This window comes from Schistocerca piceifrons, chromosome 2 (assembly GCF_021461385.2).
Source record: "Schistocerca piceifrons isolate TAMUIC-IGC-003096 chromosome 2, iqSchPice1.1, whole genome shotgun sequence".
Classification (NCBI taxonomy): Eukaryota; Metazoa; Arthropoda; class Insecta; order Orthoptera; family Acrididae; genus Schistocerca; species Schistocerca piceifrons.
The window spans coordinates 452,122,176-452,146,142 of NC_060139.1; the positions used below are offsets into that span (position 1 = coordinate 452,122,176).

At 37.6% G+C, this 23,967-nt stretch overlaps 1 protein-coding gene and 1 long non-coding RNA gene across 7 annotated transcripts in view; both read left to right on the plus strand.

Annotated features, from left to right (window-relative positions):
- Positions 1–8,903: 8,903 nt before the first annotated feature.
- LOC124775107 lies at positions 8,904–10,095 on the plus strand. 2 transcript variants are annotated; one of them, XR_007015597.1, is made up of 2 exons: positions 8,904–9,288; positions 9,882–10,095. It is a non-coding gene; the product is annotated as an uncharacterized LOC124775107 (long non-coding RNA). The 2 variants fall into 2 exon arrangements; XR_007015598.1 differs by having other exon boundaries at positions 8,904–9,265.
- Positions 10,096–10,357: 262 nt separating this feature from the next.
- LOC124775105 overlaps positions 10,358–23,967 on the plus strand; it is a 95,892-nt gene continuing 82,282 nt past the window's right edge. The window contains exons 1-3 of one of the 5 annotated variants that reach the window (XM_047249931.1): positions 10,358–10,479; positions 14,748–14,887; positions 15,377–15,515. In XM_047249931.1, coding sequence (XP_047105887.1) covers positions 14,823–14,887; positions 15,377–15,515 — 204 coding nt within the window. In that variant the 5' untranslated portion in view covers positions 10,358–10,479; positions 14,748–14,822. Of the gene's footprint in view, positions 10,480–14,199; positions 14,443–14,582; positions 14,638–14,747; positions 14,888–15,376; positions 15,516–23,967 lie in introns of those variants that run through there. The other 4 variants (XM_047249929.1, XM_047249933.1, XM_047249930.1 and 1 more) reach the window with 4 other exon arrangements.

The following is a 23,967-nucleotide window of genomic DNA, read 5'->3' on the forward strand; positions in this document are numbered from 1 at the left end:
CACAGTGTAGTATATTTTGGTTACCACAGTTTAAGTGGCATACTTCATTTTCTTGTTGAGATGTGTGAAATTGCATATACTGAGTTTTCTGAATGTTTAGAGTTAGTCCGTTGCACTTAAACCAGTGTAGGATGTCAACGAGTACAGCATTACATTTATTTTCTAGGTCACTGTTAGTTCGACTTTCAAGCAGAATAGTGGTGTCATCGGCAAAAAGAGTAAATTTACACTCGGTGTCTGTGCAAAGTGGGAGATCATTGATGAAGATAAGGAAAAGCAAAGGTCCTAGGATGGACCCCTGAGGCACACCACACTTTAATGTGCCCCAATCAGAAGAAATGGGACTATCATTGGCACCATTAATTATCACCTTCTGTTTTCTGTTTTGCAGATATGATTCTATCCATCTACCAATGCTACCTCGCAAGCCATAAAAATTAGCCTTATGTAAGAGAATGTTGTGGTCCACACAGTCAAAGGCCTTAGACAAGTCACAAAAAATTCCAATAGGTGACATTTTATTATTTATTGACTCTAAAATTTCATTTGTGAGAGAAAAAATAGCCTGCTCAGTTGATCTACCTTTTTGGAAACCAAACTGGTTTCTGTTGAGTATGTTGTGGCTGTTAAGATGTTCTACAATTCTTGTATACATTAGTTTCTCTAATACTTTTGAGAAACTACTTAGTAGTGATATTGGACGGTAGTTAGATAAATTAGTTTTGTCACCCTTCTTGAAAAGTGGTTTCACAACGGCAAGCTTTAATCTCTCTGGGACAACACCTTGCTGGATAGACTCATTAAAAATGTGACACAGGACTTGACATATGTGGTCACTACAATGCTTCAGTATTTTTGGTGAAATGTTGTCAATACCAGTGGAATTTTTATTTTTTAAGGCCTTGATGGTATTTTTAACTTCAGTAATAGTAACTGGGGCAATACAAATTGGGTCATACGTGTTAGGGTTAGCTCTGTGTAATAAATGCGTAGCAGCACTTAAGGAACCGTTACAACCTACTTGTTCTGCTGCAGTTATGAAGTGATTGTTGAATATGTTGGAAACTGTTACAGGATTATGAATAACCTCATCCTTATAGCTTATCTCTGTGGTATTAGCATTCTTGTTACTCTTGCCACACTCTCTCTTTATAACATTCCAAACTGCTTTTATTTTGTTCTCAGATTTATCAATTTCAGACTTAATATACAGGCTCTTGGATTTGTTTATCACCCTTTTTAAAATTTTACAATATAACTTAAAATGAGACCTTTCAAGGGGATCATTTGATACTCTTAGTGAGGCATGTAACTCCCTCTTAGTCCTGCAAGAAATTTTTATACCTCCAGTAATCCATGGTTTACTGGAAGAAACCTCATTGTTCTTTCTGACAGTTTTTATTGGGAAAGCCATTTCAAATACAGATATAAATTCATTTAAAAAAAGGTTAAATTTATCATTAACATCTGATGTGCTGTACACTGGCTCCCAATCTATCTGTGACAAATAGTCGTTAAAGGCAGACACAGTTTCAGTGTTTATACATCTATAGGACCTATAGGTGAGGGAGATTTTATTGCACAAACTGATGTTATTTACTTTCAGAAGTTGTCCATCATGGTCAGACAGGCCATAAATTACTTTGCTCACACTAGCACTGTTGACTCTATTCTTGTCAATGAAAATATTATCTAGAAGGCTCTTGCAATTTTCTGTAACTCTAGTGGGCCAGGTAACCATCGCAGCCAAGTTGTAAGAATTCATTAAGTGGTCCAGGTCAGTTTTGAGGTTGTTATCAGTTAAGAAGTTGACATTAAAGTCACCTACAATTATTAAATTTCTAGTTTTAGAGAACAATTTGGTCAAAAGAGATTCTAACTTATTCATAAAGATGCAAAACTTCCCTGCTGGAGCTCTGTAAATTGCAAGCACAGTAAGTAACATGTCCTTTGCAGAAATTTCAGTCCCGCAAACTTCAAAATGTTGATCTACACAATACTTACTTAGATCTAAAGATTTATAAATGATTTTACTGTCTATATAAATTACAGCACCACCTTTCTCCTTACTTGTTCTGCAGTAATGAGTAGCTAGATCATACCCATCAAGCTGCAGCCCATCAATTCCAACTGTTACATGATGCTCAGTAAGGCATAAAACATGAGGATGGTCAACAGTGTCCATGTCCCCTAAATTTACAGATAAAAACTCTAATTTACTTTTGAGACTTCTGATATTTTGATGAAGAATAATAAGATTCTTATAGCTACCTCTACTGTCCTTCTGCTGGTCTGCTTGTCCATTAACACCGTTAGTCCCCGTTGCACTCAAAACTGTGTTGGATACATTAAGACCTATGTCGCAGCTGGAGATTTGTTCACTAGATGTCGTTGGCGAGGTCGGGTGGGTGCTGGCCATAAAAAATCACTGTTTCTTTTTGGAATTCTTCTTTCTCTCGTAGAAAATCGGGGATTACCTTTTATCCTTGGAGATACTGCATCGGAATTATTTTCCAGTCCTTGAGGTTCTTTGGGTGGAACTTCATCATATGGTATTAATATGTCATTGGCAGTGACAGGGTGAGACACAGCTATACATCTGTTTCTTGTATTCACATTGGTTCCCTGTCTATCTTGGCATGAATTGGTTTCTACAGTACCGGTACAAAACCTGACCTTTCTTGCAGAGCTGGTTGTAAGTGTTTTTACTACATCACACCGTTTCCATGGGTTTGATACTGATGAAGCAATGTTCCTGCACAGTCTGAGCTTTCCTGTTTTGTTCAGGTGTAGTCCATGATTAGTGTAATCAGGCCTTTGCAAGAATAAATTGACATCAATTACTTTCACATTAACAAAATTAGATGACAAATTCATTATATATTCATTAAATCTGTACACTGTTTCGTTGACTTCTGGCTTGTCATAACAGTAGGGAACGGTACATAACAATAGCTTTGTATGATCAAGTGCTGCAGTCAACTTTTCTAAGTCTGGAATAAAGTTGTTTTTCTTACGAATGTCATTTATTCCTGCAAGGATAATAACTGCATCGTCCAAATTGAAATCACTAGTAAGATCTGATGCCCCTTCAACTTCACCACTGAGGCATGCATTTGGTTTAACAACAGATGATGTGTAGTACTTGGGTTTCAAAAATTCATTTAGCAATGATGCACAGTTTCGCCCATGACTGTCCGATAGTAATAAAATCTTATTCGTTGGCTGACTCTCAATTGGTCTTTTTGTCGAATTTTTAGGAACATTGTCTCGTCCTACCACCTGAGTAGATTTCTCTGTTTCATCAATTTTATCACTTAAGGCACTAAAACGGTTGCTTGTATTCAGATGATTTAACTGCTGAGAAACGAGATGTTTTGGTATCTTCTTGGGCTGGTGACAATTTGTGCTCTCGTCTTGGGATTTACTTTTGTTCTGTTGACTTCTGGCAGACAATGTGACATTTTCAGCTTTCAGTCTTTGCAGTTCTTCTAACAACACGGAAATTATTTCTTCCTTGCTGTCTATAGTGCCCACTTTTACGCAATTATCACATTTCCATATCTCTTGTTTTGAGTCCACCTTTGCACAGTTATAATGATAAACAATTTTACACTTAAAGCACATAATACCTGTAACGACTTTCTTTCTGCATTAGCATAGTTTGCTGTTTGTGATTTCTTGAAGCGCAATTTCGTGGCTGTATGATGAAGTTGATGCTAAGCAAACACTGAGTTTCTCATTTTTTACTACCACCTTCATAATTAAATAACAAGAGATGCACTTCCCATCACTAAATACGTCGAACTTCTTACACTTCACACAAACTTCGGATTGTTTGCTTTTATTTGCGGAACTCATGCTGTTCTGTTTACCGATCGTCAACATGGTTTCTTTTTCACAGTTTATAGATGCATCACAGTTTTTTTCAGATACTTTTAACACAATATAACACGTAATACATAACTGGTCACAATACCAACCGACATTTCTGCAAAATGCACACTTTTCTTCATTAAATTTACATTTATTACTGGAACTAACACACTCGCGAATTTCATTCGGCGCCATCTTGAATGAAGTTTCCGAAATATTCTGCGCACCTATAATGTAACGTTCTTGGACCTAGATGAAAAATACGATGATTGAAGTGCAGTTAACATCATCAAGGATAAAAAGAAATTAGCGTTTCGTCATCGCTTTTCTTACGACGCAACGTGCATTATAATTCTGAAAGAACTACCAAGTTTTTGGGACATGTTTAACAACATCGTAATGTATTCACCTCTACTAACGTTTGTAAATAACTGTCAAGTATCAAAACAATAAGAAACGAAGACACGACCGGTGCAAGACTAAATTATAAACTATTTCTTGTAACTCAAGAATTAGTTTCACTCTCTTAATCCCACTATATAAGTGTTACCATTGTAGTAGTAAAAAAAACGATACCACCACTTACACTGTCACACAAATCATAACGACATTTGCAACCTCCATGTAGTTGAACAACAAACTGTGTCAAGAGAGAAGATTTGCAGTTGATGAGTTTTTGGGAATCGTTGGAACCAATATCCTGTTCATGGTGAACGATTAGTGGTCACGGCTCCCCCAGAGGTAACTGGGTTGTTAACTGCTTTGTTGGAGTGGTTTGGTAGTGATTCGTGTGTGTCGAGAAGGGAAAGCCTCGAACACATTTTTTTGTTATTCAAATATCACGATCATACAGCAGACCTAGAATTAGCATGTATAGTTTCGAACTGTTTCACTGTAACATGATGGATCGCACCAGTCGTTGAGTTGATAAGCGACGAGAATAAAAGGAACCATATACAAGCAACACACAACCAAATGAAGACTTTGTTAGTCAAAGTGACGAGTGGTATATTTCAATTTAGAGAACTTAGCGGGTCGCGTTTTGCTAAAGCCTGAAGAGGATCAAAATTGTGTTAAATTGTTACTTAAGGTTAGGGTTAAAGAGGCGGTGGCGTATAGGATTTTTTTATTATTATTATTGAATTTCCGTTTTTATGGGGTACGTTAGTTTTTGCTGGCACTCGCCCACTTACCTGAACTAAATTGTATTGAGATACCGAGACCCAATACCAGATTTCTTGTCTTAAAAGAAACCTTTACGTGTGTTGAATTATTAGGTCTTGTGTGTAGCTGTATTTTGTGAGAAAAGGAAAAGTTTAGTTTCAGAGATATTAATAACGCTTTGCATGACACAAGTTAACGATGGTATTTGTAAGTTTTGCCTGATCAAAAAGTTCATTAATTGAACTGATCCACGCTAAATATACAGAGGGTAGATATGCTAAACAGTTAAATCGATTTCATTTATGGAAAGAGTGTCCTAAGTAACTTCAATTAGAATTGAAGTTGTAGAAAGTTATCACGGAAAAGTCAGCGATTATACTCAATAACAAAGATTGGTAAATCTGTGGAATACACACGTCGTATTATTTACATATTAACGCTGGAGTAAACAGCAAGAAATTTAAGGGTAGCATCAATTATCTTTATCCTTATAGATACCAGTGAAAGAAACTTAATGTGAATTTGGATATAAATATTGTAAGTAATTAAAAGATACCGAGACTTTTCCAGAGATAGTGTGCTGCGTTGTGAGAATTGAAAGCTAAAGGTAACATTTAGCTTGGCATTATATAAACAGGTATTTTATTTAAAGTGGTTTGGTGTTTTATTTTGTGCGATAGTACGATAACGGGAGTCGTTATCGAAATCTGCCTGTCTCGTAATTGCTATTCGATATTGTTTTTCAGCGTCATAGGAATCTTTTTGCGTGTCTATTCGTTGTGTAATAGTATCACTGTTCGATTACGACATTGTGTATAAGGTTCGTTTGAGCAGTTACCAGACAGCGCCAGACAACAGGTTGTACTGCGCATGCGCAGCTACGATGACGTAGGCAGCACGTGCGAGTCGCTTGCTCTGCTCATACGCTTTTCGTCGTATTTCTGGTGGAATTTCGTGCGTGGTGGGGAATCATGTGACCATGTGCAGCCCTGCAGCATGTTGTTGAGAGGACATACAGAGTTGTACTTGAGCAATTGTTTTATCATATACCACCCTGATAAATGCAAATAAGGAAGCAGTTCTTAGCAAAATATCATTTCAAAATTAGACTCTCCATCTCGAAGTATCATAACATTTTGCTATGGGATGACTTTGATAGATTTTTTAATTCGTACTCTGCAATATTGTTATGTAGCATTTACAACAGGTTTACATCGACGCAGCACTGCAAAAACAAATTTCTTGCAAAAAAAAAAAAAGAAAAGCACTTTCTTGTGTAGCTTACACCGGAATAAAGGACGATAAATTTCATGGCTATTTCAAAATGTGTAAAAAATTAAAAAGGTTGTCTGTGAGGCAAAGAAACTGTACAACTGGCGGTTTATATTCTACTCAAGGAATAAATATGAAGCCGTGTGGGGAGTTAAAACGGTAAAACACGGTATGCTGCCTGTCTACATTTTAGCATAGAATGGCATTCTATAAATTTAAGACGTAAACACAAATTAAAAAATAACTTCAGGCCTAGAGGAAGTACTAGACAAGTACCTTGTGGTCAAAAAACACTTTCACAGAAGGCAGATTTGTAAAATTCTGCTACATCTGTCATTATATTTGAAACAAAATAGTTAGTTCAAAACTACTGACCAAATTTGCCTACCTAGTCAGCTTTAAGTAAATGTTTACGTACGTTCGTACGTATATAGCATTAAGAGATCTTACAGTGCCATAAAAGGAACAGGTTATCAGAGACTACTTCATTCCGCTCTAGTTACACATTTCTATGTCCAAATGCAATCGGAAGTACCTGATATTCAGCTTTTCTATGTGGTTTTCGTGATACCAATTTTCTTGGAGGTACGGTACTGTATTCTCATGTTTGGTTCTTTATTATGGTATAAAGTTATTCGTCCCAGAAAATTAAAATTTACACTTGAAATTGAACGAAACTGAAAGTAGACAATAGTGCGGAATAGAACACTTCGTTTCAAATAAACTAACTGTCTCAGCAGAAAAAATTAATAGAAGCAAATTTCTCTACAAAACTCACAAAAATAGGTGCATTAAGATATTAATGGTTGATTGCTAATAACGTGGAGATAATATAAAATCAGAAAATTGAAACTACTAACTTATTTTGGTCTTTCATGGTTATGAGAATGTATATTAATTCACTTGATGGCTCCCGGCCACAGAAATCTGTTTTGTTTTCATTTGACGTGGGAGCTGTAAACGAAGAGACCAGCAACATCACGAAACATATACACGGATCACGTGGAGAAGGACTCCCCTACTATATAACTCAGCTTGCTCTGCGCATGCGCGAATCTGGCAGCTTGGGTGGATCTGGCTACTTGCTGCTACTGCTCATACAGCAAACAGCCACGCTTCAAGTAGCCAGAAGTGGGAGGAAGGCACTGCTCACACGTGAATTCAGCTCTGCACATGCGCATGAGACCGCTGGCAACTGCACATACGAACCTTAAGCTGGGTTTACACTAGCAAGTCGCTTGCAGAAGTTATTGCTGCAAGTTATTGCTAGCCGCTTGCAGCTGTGTTTACACAGCAGCGCAAGAATTAAGCAAGATTCTTCCGCAAGTTCTTTGGCAAGAAACTTGCGTCAACAACTTGCTGATAGTGTTTACATATGCTTTCAGTACCACTACGACTGTCAGCCGAAGTGTAAAATGACAAGTAGGTGGGTGAGATGCTGCAGCTCTTGTAATTGTAATGCAAAACGTGAAAAAAGGAGAAGTATTTTGGTTAGAGAGTAGATAATGAGATCGCAAAATGGTGCCTGTAATAACCTTTTGCAAGAACTTAGTATCGAGAGCATGGATACTTTTGCAGAATGTCTTCAAATGATCCTGAGTATTTGTTGATGTTAATAGCGCCCGTCATATCAAAACGAGATACAAACTTCGGTACTGCTATTTTAGCAAAGGAATGTTTGCTAGTCACTCTATGATTTATAGCTACCGGTGAGCTACGAATAAAATAGGCATTTCGTTTATTTATGTGAAACATACAACCAAAAAAAGTTTGAATTTTGAAACCTTTTCTTTGTAGGAGACTCATACAAGTTCCTAATGTACTTGTTCCATATTCCCGTCTGCACGATTTCTCTGATCGTACCCGATGTATGTAGATCCTTTTTCAGTGTCTTGAAAAGGGAAAATTATTTGAAGGTATGTGAAAACACAACAATGAAATGAAATTTTTATTGAAATAAACTGCATTTTACAGAATGATATGATTATAAAAATGTTTTTTTTTCTAATGCTCATAAAATGGAAAGTGAAAAGCTAAGTAAATAGAACATGTAATAATTACACATCGTCTTTTTCTAGACTCCTAAAACAACAATCGAGTGGATGCAGGTGGCAAAGGGGTTGTGTCTCCAAGTTATGCTACTTTCTATGTACTTCTTTTATAGATGTGTCGAATATCGACGAGATTTCATTTAAAGCGCTCATCTCCTTCACTCTCTCCTTAAAGTCTCGGTTATGCACGTTCCATATTTCGGGGTAGCTCTCCACAGCTTCAATAAAATGTTCTGTATTCTGCTTCATCCATTCCCGTTTCTCCTCCATTTCTGAAATTTGTTTGCATATAATACGTAAGATGGTTGCATAAAATTAAGTCACCACATTAAGTAAAATGTTAAATATGAATGTTATGCAGACGACATACTTACTATAACTTGCGCATCCTACTTGCAGGAAATAGAAATAAATCCTAAAAGCTGCAAGTTACTTGCAGATACTTCTTGCGTGGTGTTCACACTGGAAGCGAAAAACGTGCAGCAAGTCACTTCCGCAATAAATTGCTACAGTCGCAAGTCGACTTGGCGATATGTTTACACTCGCAAATCGCGCGGCAAGTTCCTCCGCGCAAGTAAATTGCTGCAATAACTTGCTAGTGTAAACCGAGCATTAGTAAAAGTGCTGTTTATTATTATTCGTCATTTGAGTCTGCTGCTTCGTCAATGTTTATGATTGCTCCAGTATTAATTATCCGAGGGTTCATCTGTGTTCAATTTGTCTTTTAAGAATGCAACTACAGTACGAGCTACGACTGGAATCTTCTGAAAACTAATAGCGATCCGCAGTCATAACATTGACTGTAAAATTAAAACAACCAAATTCATACCGTAGAAGTCGATTGGTTCACTCAAGCAATTTTGCGCAGCAGGAAGCCATACATCAGCGGCATAGCGACGTTGGTACAGTATGATCCGTTGTCGTTGTGAGTTCGATCTTGTGTACCGCCAGTCGACTGCTATTTGTATTAACACTTTTTTCAGTGTTAGCCAGCAACATTGCGATCTTTAATGTGACAAAAAGTTTGATAATATACTAATATTCCGACTTCACCTATCCGAATTACGTCTATAGCAGAAAGTACTGTTCACTATCCCACTGGAATAACAACTTTCCATCTCTAAGTTTAAGTATTAGTACCACAGGGCCATTAACGTATCAGAACAACAAAATTGTCTCTCGCCTAGCATTATTCACACAAAACGTTAACTATACGTGTTTACTCAAGCTAGATTTAACACCAGTATTATTAGCAGGAAACTCAGTGCCCCTATAGAATATAACTTTTGTGTTTCTCAGTTAAAAGTATTACCCATATATGCACATCCATATTTATTATAAAATAATAATTATCTGTATGTTATACGAGAATATGTACTTGTCAGCCAGCTGAAGTAGTCTTTATTTATTGAATCTACATAATAATAACGTTTGAAGGAATGGCTGGCAAGTTATGATTTCGAATTTGTCTTGAAGTGAAACAGAAATTGTCTCGTGTAACTCGCTTCTTTCTTTCAGAAATGATTCTGCTCCTCCAGCAAACCCTCAGATACTTTGTCTGTCGTGGTTTCCTTCTGTCTATTGGAGGCTTCATTGGTATTGACAAGATAACAGCCAGTAGGAGTATTAAAAGGATGTTATGACAATGAACAGCTTGCACAAAAGGCAGTTTTGTTAATTATTTCAGTTCTGTATTGTAATTAAATGAATATAAAATAAACAAATTTATATGGATTCATATATTTTTTATTCTGAATTCACTTGTTTTCAGTTCTATTTTCTAATCCTAATTTTAAGCTCTACACTCTTTTTTTTTAACTGATACAGTTCTTCCTCCCTTCATTGGTTCTTGTCATGCTAGTTTTGAAGCACCACTGTCTGCAATTCTGCTAATTCTTTCACATTTGAGAATAGGAAGTTTTAAGCTGAGATTTTATAATAAGGAAGAACATAGCGAGAGTGTCATGTTTCTAATTAGTACTCCATCCCCACAGATCACATACAACTGCTAGAGATGATTGCACAAGCCAAAATGATGTATGAAGCAGTTACTGTTCCTCAAACATTTAAGGTGAAATATGATAACAACAGCCAGCAGTTTGGATATGTGATATAGGTACATTGAACTGTAATAAAAAAATAAATTAATTAATAAATATTAATAAATAATATTGACTATGTGTATGGACCTTGCCGTTGGTGGGGAGGCTTGCGTGCCTCAGCGATTCAGATGGCCGTACCACAGGTGCAACCACAACAGAGGGGTATCTGTTGAGAGACCAGACAAAAATGTGGTTCCTGAAGAGGGGCAGCAGCCTTTTCAGTAGTTGCAGGGGCAACAGTCTGGATGATTGACTGATCTGGCCTTGTAACATTAACCAAAACGGCCTTGCTGTGCTGGTACTGCGAACAGCTGAAAGCAAGAGGAAACTACAGCCATAATTTTTCCCGAGGACATGCAGCTTTACTGTATGATTAAATGATGTGGCGTCCTCTTGACTAAAATATTCCGCAGGTAAAATAGTCCCTCATTCGGATCTCCGGGCGGGGACTACTCAAGAGGACGTTGTTATCAGGAGAAAGAAAACTGGCGTTCTACGGATCGGAGCGTGGAATGTCAGATCCCTTAATCGGGCAGGTAGGTTAGAAAATTTGAAAAGGGAAATGGATAGGTTAAAGTTAGATATAGTGGGAATAAGTGAAGTTCGGTGGCAGGAGGAACAAGACTTTTGGTCAGGTGATTACAGGGTTATAAATACAAAATCAAATAGGGGTAATGCAGGAGTAGGTTTAATAATGAATAAAAAATAGGAGTGCGGGTTAGCTACTACAAACAGCATAGTGAACGCATTATTGTGGCCAAGATAGACACAAAGCCCATGCCTACTACAGTAGTACAAGTTTATATGCCAACTAGCTCTGCAGATGATGAAGAAATAGATGAAATGTATGACGATATAAAAGAAATTATTCAGGTAGAGAAGGGAGACGAAAATTTAATAGTCATGGGTGACTGGAATTCGTCAGTAGGAAAAGGGAGAGAAGGAAACATAGTAGGTGAATATGGATTGGGGGGAAGGAATGAGAGAGGAAGCCGCCTTGTAGAATTTTGCACAGAGCATAACTTAATCATAGCTAACAATTGGTTCAAGAATCATAAAAGAAGGTTATATACATGGAAGAATCCTGGAGACACTAAAAGGTATCAGATAGATTAAATAATGGTAAGACAGAGATTTAGGAACCAGGTTTTAAATTGTAAGACATTTCCAGGGGCAGATGTGGATTCAGACCACAATCTATTGGATATGAACTGCAGATTGAAACTGAAGGAACTGCAAAAAGGTGGGAATCTAAGGAGATGGGACCTGGATGAACTGAGAGAACCAGAGGTTGTAGAGAGTTTCAGGGAGAGGATAAGGGAACAATTGACAGGAATGGGGGAAAGAAATACAGTAGAAGAAGAATGGGTAGCTCTGAGAGATGAAGTAGTGAAGGCAGCAGACGATCAAGTAGGTAAAAAGGCGAGGGCTAATAGAAATCCTTGGGTAACAGAAGAAATATTGAATTTAATTGATGATAGGAGAAAATATAAAAATGCAGTAAATGAAGCAGGCAAAAAGGAATACAAAAGTCTCAAAAATGAGATCGACAGGAAGTGCAAAATGGCTAAGCAGGGATGGCTAGACGACAAATGTAAGAATGTAGAGGCTTGTCTCACTAGGGGTAAGATAGATACTGCCTACAGGAAAATTAAAGAGACCTTTGTAGAGAAGAGAAACACTTGTATGAATATCAAGAGCTCAGATGGCAACCCAGTTCAAAGCAAAGAAGGGAAGGCAGAAAGGTGGAAGGAGTATATAGAGGGTTTATACAAGGGCGATGCACTTGAGGACAATATTATGGAAATGGAAGAGGATGTAGATGAAGACGAAATGGGATATAAGATACTGCGTGAAGAGTTTGACAGAGCACTGAAAGACCTGAGTCGAAACAAGGCCCCGGGAGTAGACAACATTCCATTAGAACTACTGATGGCCTTGGGAGAGCCAGTCATGACAAAACTCTACCATCTAGTGAGCAAGATGTATGAGACAGGCGAAATACCCTCAGACTTCAAGAAGAAAATAATAATTCCAATCCCAAAGAAAGCAGGTGTTGACAGATGTGAAAATTACCGAACTATCAGTTTAATAAGTCACAGCTGCAAAATACTAACGCGAACTCTTTACAGACGAATGGAAAAACTGGTAGAAGCAGACCTCGGGGAAGATCAGTTTGGATTCCGTAGAAATGTTGGAACACGTGAGGCAATACTAACCTTAAGACTTATCTTAGAAGAAAGATTAAGAAAAGGCAAACCTACGTTTCTAGCATTTGTAGACTTAGAGAAAGCTTTTGACAATGTTAACTGGAATACTCTCTTTCAAATTCTGAAGGTGGCAGGTATAAAATACAGGGAGCGAAAGGCTATTTACAATTTGTACAGAAATCAGATGGCAGTTATAAGAGTCGAGGGGCATGAAAGGGAAGCAGTGGTTGGGAAATGAGTGAGACAGGGTTGTAGCCTCTCCCCGATGTTATTCAATCTGTATATTGAGCAAGCAGTAAAGGAAACAAAAGAAAAATTCGGAGTAGGTATTAAAATCCATGGAGAAGAAGTAAAAGCTTTGAGGTTCGCCAATGACATTGTAATTCTGTCAGAGACAGCAAAGGACTTGGAAGAGCAGTTGAACGGAATGGACAGTGTCTTGAAAGGAGGATATAAGATGAACATCAACAAAAGCAAAACGAGGATAATGGAATGTAGTCAAATTAAATCGGGTGATGCTGAGGGAATCAGATTAGGAAATGAGACACTTAAAGTAGTAAAGGAGTTTTGCTATTTAGGGAGTAAAATAACTGATGATGATCGAAGTAGAGAGGATATAAAATGTAGACTGGCAATGGCAAGGAAATCATTTCTGAAGAAGAGAAATTTGTTAACATCGAGTATAGATTTAAGTGTCAGGAAGTCTTTTCTGAAAGTATTTGTATGGAGTGTAGCCATGTATGGAAGTGAAACATGGACGATAACTAGTTTGGACAAGAAGAGAATAGAAGCTTTCGAAATGTGGTGCTACAGAAGAATGTTGAAGATAAGGTGGGTAGATCACGTAACTAATGGGGAGGTATTGAATAGGATTGGGGAGAAGAGAAATTTGTGGCACAACTTGACTAGAAGAAGGGATCGGTTGGTAGGACATGTTTTGAGGCATCAAGGGATCACATATTTAGCATTGGAGGGCAGCATGGAGGGTAAAAATCGTAGAGGGAGACCAAGAGATGAATACACTAAGCAGATTCAGAAGGATGTAGGTTGCAGTAGGTACTGGGAGATGAAGAAGCTTGCACAGGATAGAGTAGCATGGAGAGCTGCATCAAACCAGTCTCAGGACTGAAGACCACAACAACAATACAATTGCATTATTAAAATGTTCTGAGTTACTTTGTGTCTTTTGGCATCGGACTTCCCTTACATTTTAATTGTAGCTGCAGACAGCGGACTCTGAGAACACCGGTGCTTGTCGTAATCTAGAAAATCCTCCTTGTATGTTCTTATCTTCACTTCAATAAATAAAAAAAATACTTGATGCTGTTGTTCAATATAATATTATTCATGCACACATGGCACATAGAGCTCGCAGTACTTCATATCTAAAATCACACATATTCATCATCCTTTTACATACGAGTGAGTGTAAGAGTGAAAAACAAAAAAACTGTGCGAAATTTGAGTGTTTTTTTCTTTTATTTGTCTGTACCTTACCGTGGCATTCATAATTAACGTCCTTGTCAACTCTTCGGGTCGATCGGAGTTTCATTTTTTTGTTTTTCAATAAATATTAACTTCACGATATCCTGGGGGTCTTTCACCATGTACCTACACAGTTGCCCCCACACTGTACGTTGACATGGTATGGAGACATACAGTGTTTTCTTTTTGTTTGTTTATATTGACATTTGCTGATGGGGCTCAATGCCCTTTATTGTCAGCTTCTTTTTTATTTAATGTAATGGATACGCCTGTTTATTCCATGTATGTTACTATTCTACAAGAAATTAAAAGATTATATATATATATATATATATATAATATGATAGTCTATTACATATTTGAGTTTAGCATGCTAACAATAATGTTCCATTTGCTTCATTCTCGCTGCCGGGTTTTGTACTGGCGCACTGGCCGATTTTGGCGACTAGCTAGATGCTAACGGACAACATGCTAGATGTTACTGTCGCACATGCGTGCATTCATTTTCTTAGGGTTCATTTCAGCATTGAGCGTCACACTTTCACCTGAGTGTCACGTATTGAAGAACTGTCTTGTATTAATTCTAGGTGCAGTGGGTGTGTGCTTATTGTTGAGAATCCGGCGCTGTCGCTGAAGATCTCCATTTTGACGGTCTGAGCGTCATGATTACCCGCCATACTCGCATTTTCAGTGGGGAGAACCCTGACCAACGGCATCCATTGATAAGGTACCGGCTCAATGTATGTCAATGTATCAAGCATTGTGAGCCACGATACTTCATTGTACACACATGTTCATGTCACCACATTTGACTGTCCACATATTATAATACACATATAGCCATCCACAACATTGTATAAATTGCTTGTCTTGAAGGTTTATTTCTTCATATAAAGTTCGGTTTCCAATGAAAATTCAAACAAGTTTTGAGTTACTACTGTATACATAACATGATAGCTTATGCCTATGGCTGACATTCCATCCATTGCTTATATTACGAACATAAATTTCTTAAGTTTTAAAACGTCATAAAATTTTCATTAACTGGGTTCTGTTGCTACAGTTTGTTTGTTAGTTTCAGCTTCTCTTCATTCAGATCACACCTACAAATTAGTTACATATCATATTATTATGACACAATACAAGCATATGATATATTTATACTTTATTTTATATATAGGCTTTTATCACTTATGGGAGCTCATTTCTTCCTTAGGCAGAAGAGGAGAAAAATAGTGGAAATAGGACTAAAACATTATGCATTGCTGGCCTTACTACACTTGGCGCCGCCTCCTTTGTTCGGGAGGGAAGAAGGGAAATACTCATCTGCTGGTTCAAGGATTTATAAGGAAAATGTTAGTCGTACAATCATGGACCAGTTGCTAAGGAACTTTTGTTTCATTGAAAGAAAGTGTACTGACTAATCACCCATGTAGTATCATGTTGTTTCTTCATGTATTAGTGCTGTATACTTCAATTCACCTGTAGCTTAGTGTGAATCATGACTTTTTAACCATCATGGACTTATTTTTCTCAAATACCTGGGAATGTCATTATTAAAGCTTTCATGGGACATCATAAAAATTAATTGGTTTTTGTAAAATCTCATACTTATGTGTACTCTTATGTGTATGTGTACTCTGCAGCGAATAGGACCTGATAATTGTCATGGATACACAATGCAACTATGCACATTTCATTTTTCATTTGCCTTATGACCTTTGTATAAATATCCTTACAACTAAATTGTTTACTCGAGGTGTGGCACGCATCTTCATTTGGTACCTGCTACTCTCAACCTAATTTTCTTCTTCTATGCCATGGCGATGCACTGGTCACTGAAAGAAAATACTTAAAACTAACTTAAAACTAGTTGTATTACGTAGCTTGGTGGCCACTGCTACTTTTGTCATTACGTACATCTGCAATATTCCCATACTTTGTTTAAATTCATAGACATTCGTTTATTCTGTTACACATTATGATCATTTACTCTGCAAAGAAAATTATTTGACGCCTCTCATGGCAATTTTTTGTTAGCCTTTAGCTTACACGTCTCTTATGGTTTTTCATAATGCTTCCTTCTGCCTGTGATATATATAGCTTAGTATTTAATTAAATCTCTGTGTACATATATCAATAGGTTCCTTAGTTCTTAGATAGTAGATGTATTTGCGTATTGTTTCCGTTTACTAAGTACTTGCATATTGCGCATTCCTATTTGGTTGCGCCTTCTGCATTCTGTCATGCATGCGCACAGATCAAGGCCTCCTCTCTTGCTACTGACATCAGTGCGTGTTGTTGAGCATACGACAGCTGAACCATAAGCTGATTTCGTGTATATTTTGTCTTCGCATGAATCGGTGTATTACTCCTCATTGTTGTTAATTTTTGTGCCTATGTATACCAAATTAAAGATTTATTTATGCATATACACATTAATTTATCTCAAAACACACTCCAGAAGAAAAATTACATTATGTACAATTATCTTGTGATTTAAAAAAATTTTACCACGCTTCGTCATTCTACAAAGGCTTTTATATCTTTGTGAGCGTGGAGACCCTTGTCTCTTCCTGTTTTCTGAAAAACATACCTGTACGTCCCAGGATATGGTATTTTGGAAATTACATATGATCCTGAGTAGAGTAATTGCCATTTCTTATCCAGTTTGCCAAATTTTGTCGATCTGTGGTGCGTCTGTAAGAGGACACATTGCCCTTCAAGAAATTGTGTACCATGTTTCACTTTCTTGTTATAAATTTTCCTTCTATATATGGCACTGTTTTCTAGTGTAACTATACCTTGTTTGATATTGTTGTAATGTCTTTTCTGTAGTGGTTACCTTTCATATGGGCGACTACCACTCATTGATTTGTTTTTCCAGAACATCAATTCGTGAGGTGCAAAACATGTTGAAGAATGTGGAAGTTTATTGACAACTTGCATGAAAGGAGTTACGTATTCTACCCATCAGGTGTGTTTGTGAGGAGTGTATGTCCTAATAACTTGGTTAAATTCTATAAAGACTTGTTCTACTGGGCTTGCTTTGAGTGCTTTATGCCCTGTGAGGTCATAAATTGTTTCCACTTTTTTCCCACGAAATATGAAGAGTTGTCAGTTAGTAGTACCTTTGGTTCACCTACTCTTCTCAAATAGTCTCCCCCAATTCTTTTTCTGATATTTGTGGCTGTTGCATTTTGAATGGCATACATTTTGATATGTTTCGAGAAAATATCATGTAGTGTTACTATGTATCTTACTCCTCCTTTACTTCTTAGATATGGACCATCTATGTCCAGATACTATATCTAGAGTGTGTTTTGTGAGTATTGGGTGTGGCTCAGTATATTTTGACACATTGGACTGTTTTGATTTTTGACATATTACACACTTTCTTAATACCTGTAGGACTCACCTTCTTAGATTAGGAAGATAAGAAAGTGTTGAAATTTTTTCAGTTCATTTGCCTACTCCATAATGTCCCCATACTTCATGTGTGTGTCTTAAAAATTCGTCAATATAATCTTCAGGAATACACACTCGCCACTGATCAGAGTTTTCATGTTTCCAATGAAACATAACACCCTTGTACTCTTAATGCCATTTACTTACCTATCCATCTTCTTCTTGTTTAAGGTTTTGCATAACTTTACTCCATCTGACATCTTGCTGTGGTATAATTTTCATTTGCTTACAAACCTATGTTAATCAGACTGTTGCGCTGTACCTTGCATATATAACGTTCTGATTTCTGCATCCTCCTCTGTTAATTCTCCTAATTCCTCTAAACCTTGTGGTAATCTGGACAAGGCATCTGCAATAACATTCTGACTTCCTTTAATACAAATGATCTCGAAATTGAATTCTTGTGAATATAGACACCACCTCGTTAATCGATGGTGTAATAGTTTACATGTTAAAAGAAATTTCAGTGACTGATGGTATTATTGCAGGACAAAAAATATTTTGACTTTTTAAATGCCCATACTACAGGTAAACTTTCCAATTCTGACACAGAGTAAGATCTTTCTGCTTCTGATAATGTGTGACTAGCAGAACTGATGACCTTGTGTACTTCCTTACCTTCTTCGTCTCGCATCTGGAACAAGCATGCCCCCAGCCCTTGAGATGAGGCACCTGTGCATAGACAAAAATCCTTGGACATGTCAGGGTGGCTAAGTGTGTTTGCATTGACAAACGCCTGCTTAATGTTATTAAAGTCCTCTTGACACTTATCAGCCCATAACCAAAGCCTATTTTTTTTGTAACAAGTTGAGCAATGCATCACTGTTCATCAGTTATTGTGGTATGAACCTACGAAAAAATGAAACTAGTTCTAAAAAGCCTTAAGTTGTTTTTTATTCTATGGAGCTGAACAGCTGCTTATAGAATCACGTTTCTTCAGATCAGCTAATATACCTTGTTCTAACACAACATGTCCTAGAAGTTCCACTTGCTCCTTACCAAAACTAGACTTTTTTAAATTGGCCATTACTCCGTAATCGCAAATCATTGAAGCATCTGTTCAATGAGCCTGATGTGTTCTAACAAAGTGGGTGTGGCTATTAGCATGTCGTCTACATAAACAGTGACGTTGCTAAGCTATTCTGTTCCTAAAACCTCGTCCAATGGAGATATAAAGACTCCTGTGCTAATGTTCAGTCCAAAAGGTAAAACATGGAAATCGTAACTTCTGCCACCACAAATAAATGCTGTACATTTTCGACTTTCTCATGGAGCTTTTTTTGCTAGTAAGACATCTTGAGATCGAGTATACTGAATTACTTTGTATTGTATAATTTTAAAATCTGTATGTCCAAGTAGTCTGATCTTAAGCATACTGGTATTAAAATCTTATTGATACCTCTAGCATCGAGAACTGATATTACGGAACATTTGGTTTGCTTACTGGTAATATAGCACTGCAATAGGGTAAAAATGAAGGTTGTATAATTCCCCACTTAATCATATGATTGATCTCTTCTTTTACTACCTCTCGTTTTGCACATGGAGTAGGATATGACGTTACACAAAATGTTTCATATGGATAGACTTCAAAATTTATATTCATAGTCTTTGATTACTCCTGGCTCCTTACTGAAAACATTGGCAATCTTAAATAACACATCAGAAAGTTCTTGTCATTGTATCTCATTTAGTACCTGTGATTAACTTTGTTTCAGCTCTAGCATTTCGTAACTAACCTCAGTGTTTGCTTCTTGTTCAGTGTCAAGTTTGTTTGTGAAAAATACAGCTGGAAAGAATTATTGTACTATTACTTTTGACTCTGTTTTGATTTTGATACTTTCATCAGATGTTTTCACTAAATCAATAGAAAAGATCTTATTCTTTACAAAAAAAGTGGCAGCAGAGGATCAAGTAGGTAAAACGATGAGGGCTAGTAGAAACTCTTGGGTAATAGAAGAAATATTGAATTTAGTTGATGAAAGGAGAAAATAGAAAAATGCAATAAATGAAGCAGGCAAAATGGAATACAAACGTCTCAAAAATGATATCGACAGGAAGTGGAAAATGGTTAAGCAGGGATGGCTAGAGGACAAATGTAAGGATGTAGAGGCTTATCTCACTAGGGGTAAGATAGATACTGCCTACAGGAAAATTAAAGAGACCTTTGGAGAAAGGAGAACCACTTGCATGAATATCAAGAGCTTTGATGGAAACCCAGTTCTAAGCAAAGAAGGTAAAGCAGAAAGGTGGAAGGAGTATATAAAGGGTCTATACAAGGGCGATGTACTTGAGGACAATAATATAGAAATGGAAGAGGATGTAGATGAAGAAGAAATGGGAGATTCAATACTGCGTAAAGAGTTTGACAGAGCACTGAAAGACCTAAGTCGAAACAAGGCTCCGGGAGTAGACAACATTCCATTACAACTACTGACAGCCTTGGGAGAGCCAGTCCTGACAAAACTCTACCATCTGGTGAGCAAGATGTACGAGACAGGCGAAATTCCCTCAGACTTCAAGAACAATATAATAATTCCAATCCCAAAGAAAGCAGGTGTTGACAGATGTGAAAATTACCGAACCATCAGTTTAATAAGTCACAGCTGCAAAATACTAATGCGAATTCTTTACAGACGAATGGAAAAACTGGTAGAAGCTGACCTCGGGGAAGATCAGTTTGGATTCCGTAGAAATGTTGGAACACATGAGGCAATACTGACCCTATGACTTATCTTAGAAGAAAGATTAAGGAAAGGCAAACCTACGTTTCTAGCATTTGTAGACTTAGAGAAAGCTAACGACGATGTTGACTGGAATACGCTCTTTCAAATTCTGAAGGTGGCAGGGGTAAAATACAGAGAGCGAAAGGCTATTTACAATTTGTACAGAAAGCAGATGGCAGTTATAAGAGTCGAGGGGTATGAAAAGGAAGCAGTGGTTGGGAAGGGAGTGAGACAGGGTTGTAGCCCGTCCCCGATGTTATTCAATCTGTATATTGAGCAAGCAATAAAGGAAACAAAAGAAGAGTTCGGAGTAGGTGTTAAAATCCACGGAGAAGAAATAAAAACTTTGAGGTTCGCCGATGACATTGTAATTCTGTCAGAGACAGCAATGGACTTGGAAGAGCAGTTGAACGGAGTGGAGAGTGTCTTGAAAGGAGGGTATAAGATGAACATCAACAAAAGCAAAACGAGGATAATGGAATGTAGTCGAATTAAGTCCGGTGATGCTGAGGGAATCAGATTAGGAAATGAGACACTTAAAGTAGTAGAGGAGTTTTGCTATTTGGGGAGCAAAATAACGGATGATGGTCGAAGTAAAGGGGATATAAAATGTAGACTGGCAATGGCAAGGAAAGCGTTTCTGAAGAAGAAAAATTTATTAACATCGAGTATAGATTTAAATGTCAGGAAGTCGTTTCTGAAAGTATTTGTATAGAGTGTAGCCATGTATGGGAGTGAAACATGGACGATAAATAGCTTAGACAAGAAGAGAATAGAAGCTTTCGAAATGTGGTGCTACAGAAGAATACTGAGGATTAGATGGGTAGTTCACATAACTAATGAGGAGGTATTGAATAGAATTGGGGAGAAGAGGAGCTTGTGGCACAACTTGACTAGAAGAAGGGATCGGTTTGTATGGCCATGTTCTGAGACATCGAGGGATCACCAATTTAGTATTGGAGGGCAGCGTGGAGGGTAAAAATCATTGAGGGAGACCAAGAGATGAATACACTAAGCAGATTCAGAAGGGTGTAGGCTGCAGTAGGTACTGGGAGATGAAGAAGCCTGCACAGGATAGAGTAGCATGGAGAGCTGCATCAAACCAGTCTCAGGACTGAAGACCACAACAACAACAACATACCCTTACCTATGTCAATCTGTATTTTGTATGTTCTAAAAGGGGCCATACCAATAAGACAATTAACTATAACTTTGTCAATTATAAGAAAGTTGCACTTCTCTGAAAAATGTTCAATTTGTAATGTAATAAGTGCCTGATGCTTAACAATTTAGTCTTACTTCCTGTAGCAGTTTTCCCCTTGCAATTCTGTACAGGAAATGTTGGGAATTTGCCTATCTTCTTCAATTCACAAAAAAATGAATTTTAGATTAGGTTAGTAGTTGAACCTGTACCTTAAATTAGCTGTGTGTCGATGTTAAATATTTTCACCTTAATGATTGCTTGGATTTGTTCTTCCTTGACTTTGTCGACTATATCATGCTGATACAAATCGTCCTTGTGCCACCTTTTTTGTCAAACCATATAAAACATATATGGCTTAACTACGCCCAGTTGGTGTTTTCCAATGGCATAGTGTGACTTAATTAGTCACCTGGAGAAATTTCAGTTAGTTGCACTGAGTGGGTGCTTCACCAACTTGTGTCGTCAGCTGCTGTGTAGTTATTTTGCTGCCCAAAGGTCGGCTTCGGTACTGTGTAAGGCATGGCATAACTGGCGCGTGTCGGCCACTGCTGCAGCTGACTGTTTCTATTCTCGTACAGCATAGGGCCTTGTGATAGTGAACTGTAATTCGCTCGTGCTGTTAAATTACCTATGTTGTATTGTGATTTTTTTTTAAATCTTTTTTTTTTTTCTGTTCCCGTTACCATACTCATTACCTCTGAGTATGTAATTTTACTGTCGTATGTATCATCCTTGTTGTGTGTTTAGACCACTTTTTACTATCTGATTTACATAACTATGTTGTTGGTGTGCCTGATTTAATGTTGCCATATTAGGTGCAGGTCTTTCCTCATAGATTAAGTCGATAGAATCAAGCACTGACAGAAAATATTCAGTGTCGTGCTCTGGTGTTGTGACTAATTTTTCTCTAATGTGCGATGGTAAACTGTTAACACGTCTACCTGTGATATTTGGTTCGTCCAGCAGCATGTCTTGTTCAGGTGTTTTTCAAAGTATCGACGTAGACTACCGTATTTGCCTCTGAATGGTGCAGGGTTGAAAACCTCACGTGTGAGTCCTTCTTGCACTACCTCAGACCAGTATTTGTCGAGGAAAGCTCGTTCTAATTGGATATAAGTTGGTTCAAATGGCTCTGAGCACTATGGGACTCAACATCTGAGGTCATCCGTCCCCCAGAACTTAGAACTACTTAAACCGAACCAACCTAAGGACATCATCCATGCCCAGCAGGATTCGAACCTGAGACCATAGCAGTCACGCGGTTGTGGACTGAAGTGCCTAGAAAGGCACGGCAACCTCGGCCGCCTGGATATAAGTGTTGCATCGTCAGGCCACTTCAGCTGCCCATAAAAGCACATCACCTTCCGTATATCCTACGACAAATCTTGTTTATTGTGCTTCAGTCCAGTTTCGTGGAAATACATGACGAAAAGCACTGATAAATACTACAGGATTCATTCTTTTATCTTCAGTAATGAATGTAGGAAACTGTCGATGTCTCAGCAAACCTTCGTCTGCAAAAATAGTTGATAGACAGAGTGCATTTTCGGTAATATTTAGGTGGTTATTGTTGTTACCTGTAATTCCGGCTGGTAATTGTTCAAGTATTGGAATTATAGGTATGTTTACATTTTGTACTCTACATTGTCACTGGTATCTGCTGTGGGAATCGTGACAATTTTTGAATAAATACTGACAGGTTGTGGTTTGTTAAGTATAGCCTGTATTTTTCGAGATTCGGTAATAATTTCTTCTAAAAATTGCAGATTCTATTTTCCGCAGCTTGTAGATTATTGCTTACCTTGTTCACTATTTCATTTTCTTTTTCTGCATAGCCTTTTCTACTAAATCTATGTACAACTTACGGTCTGCTAATAACTTCTCTGCAATGGTATTACCTTTGTCTAACATACCTGCCACAGCTTGACTAATGATATCACTCAAATTTTCATTGATCTTCTCTCTCTCTCCTTCTTAGCACATGCTGAGTCAACTTTTGATATTGCTACCCTTAAATTAAGCTCTTCTGCAGCTAGAGGTACACCATCATATTCTTTATTCAGTTTGTTAACGACAGTGGTTACCTTTTCTGCTGTCAAACACAACTTGTTTTGTGTGGCTTCAATGTTTGTGTTGGCATCTGTGATTTTATTTATCTGTTGTTCTACTAGATCATTATGGTTGTTAAAAGAATCTGCCTTCTTTTTTAACTCCGTGATGTTACTGTTAACTTCAGAAAGCACTTCATTGTGTCGTCAAGGCTGTTCTGCTGTGGAGCGTCGCTATCATTTGTCACACCTGCGACACTCATCTGTGATCTACTTAAACTTCCTGCAGTAGGCTTTGATCTTTAAATTCTACGCCATCTTGTCTGATTGCGTTTTCTCTGTTTTTATCAACAATGGGCAT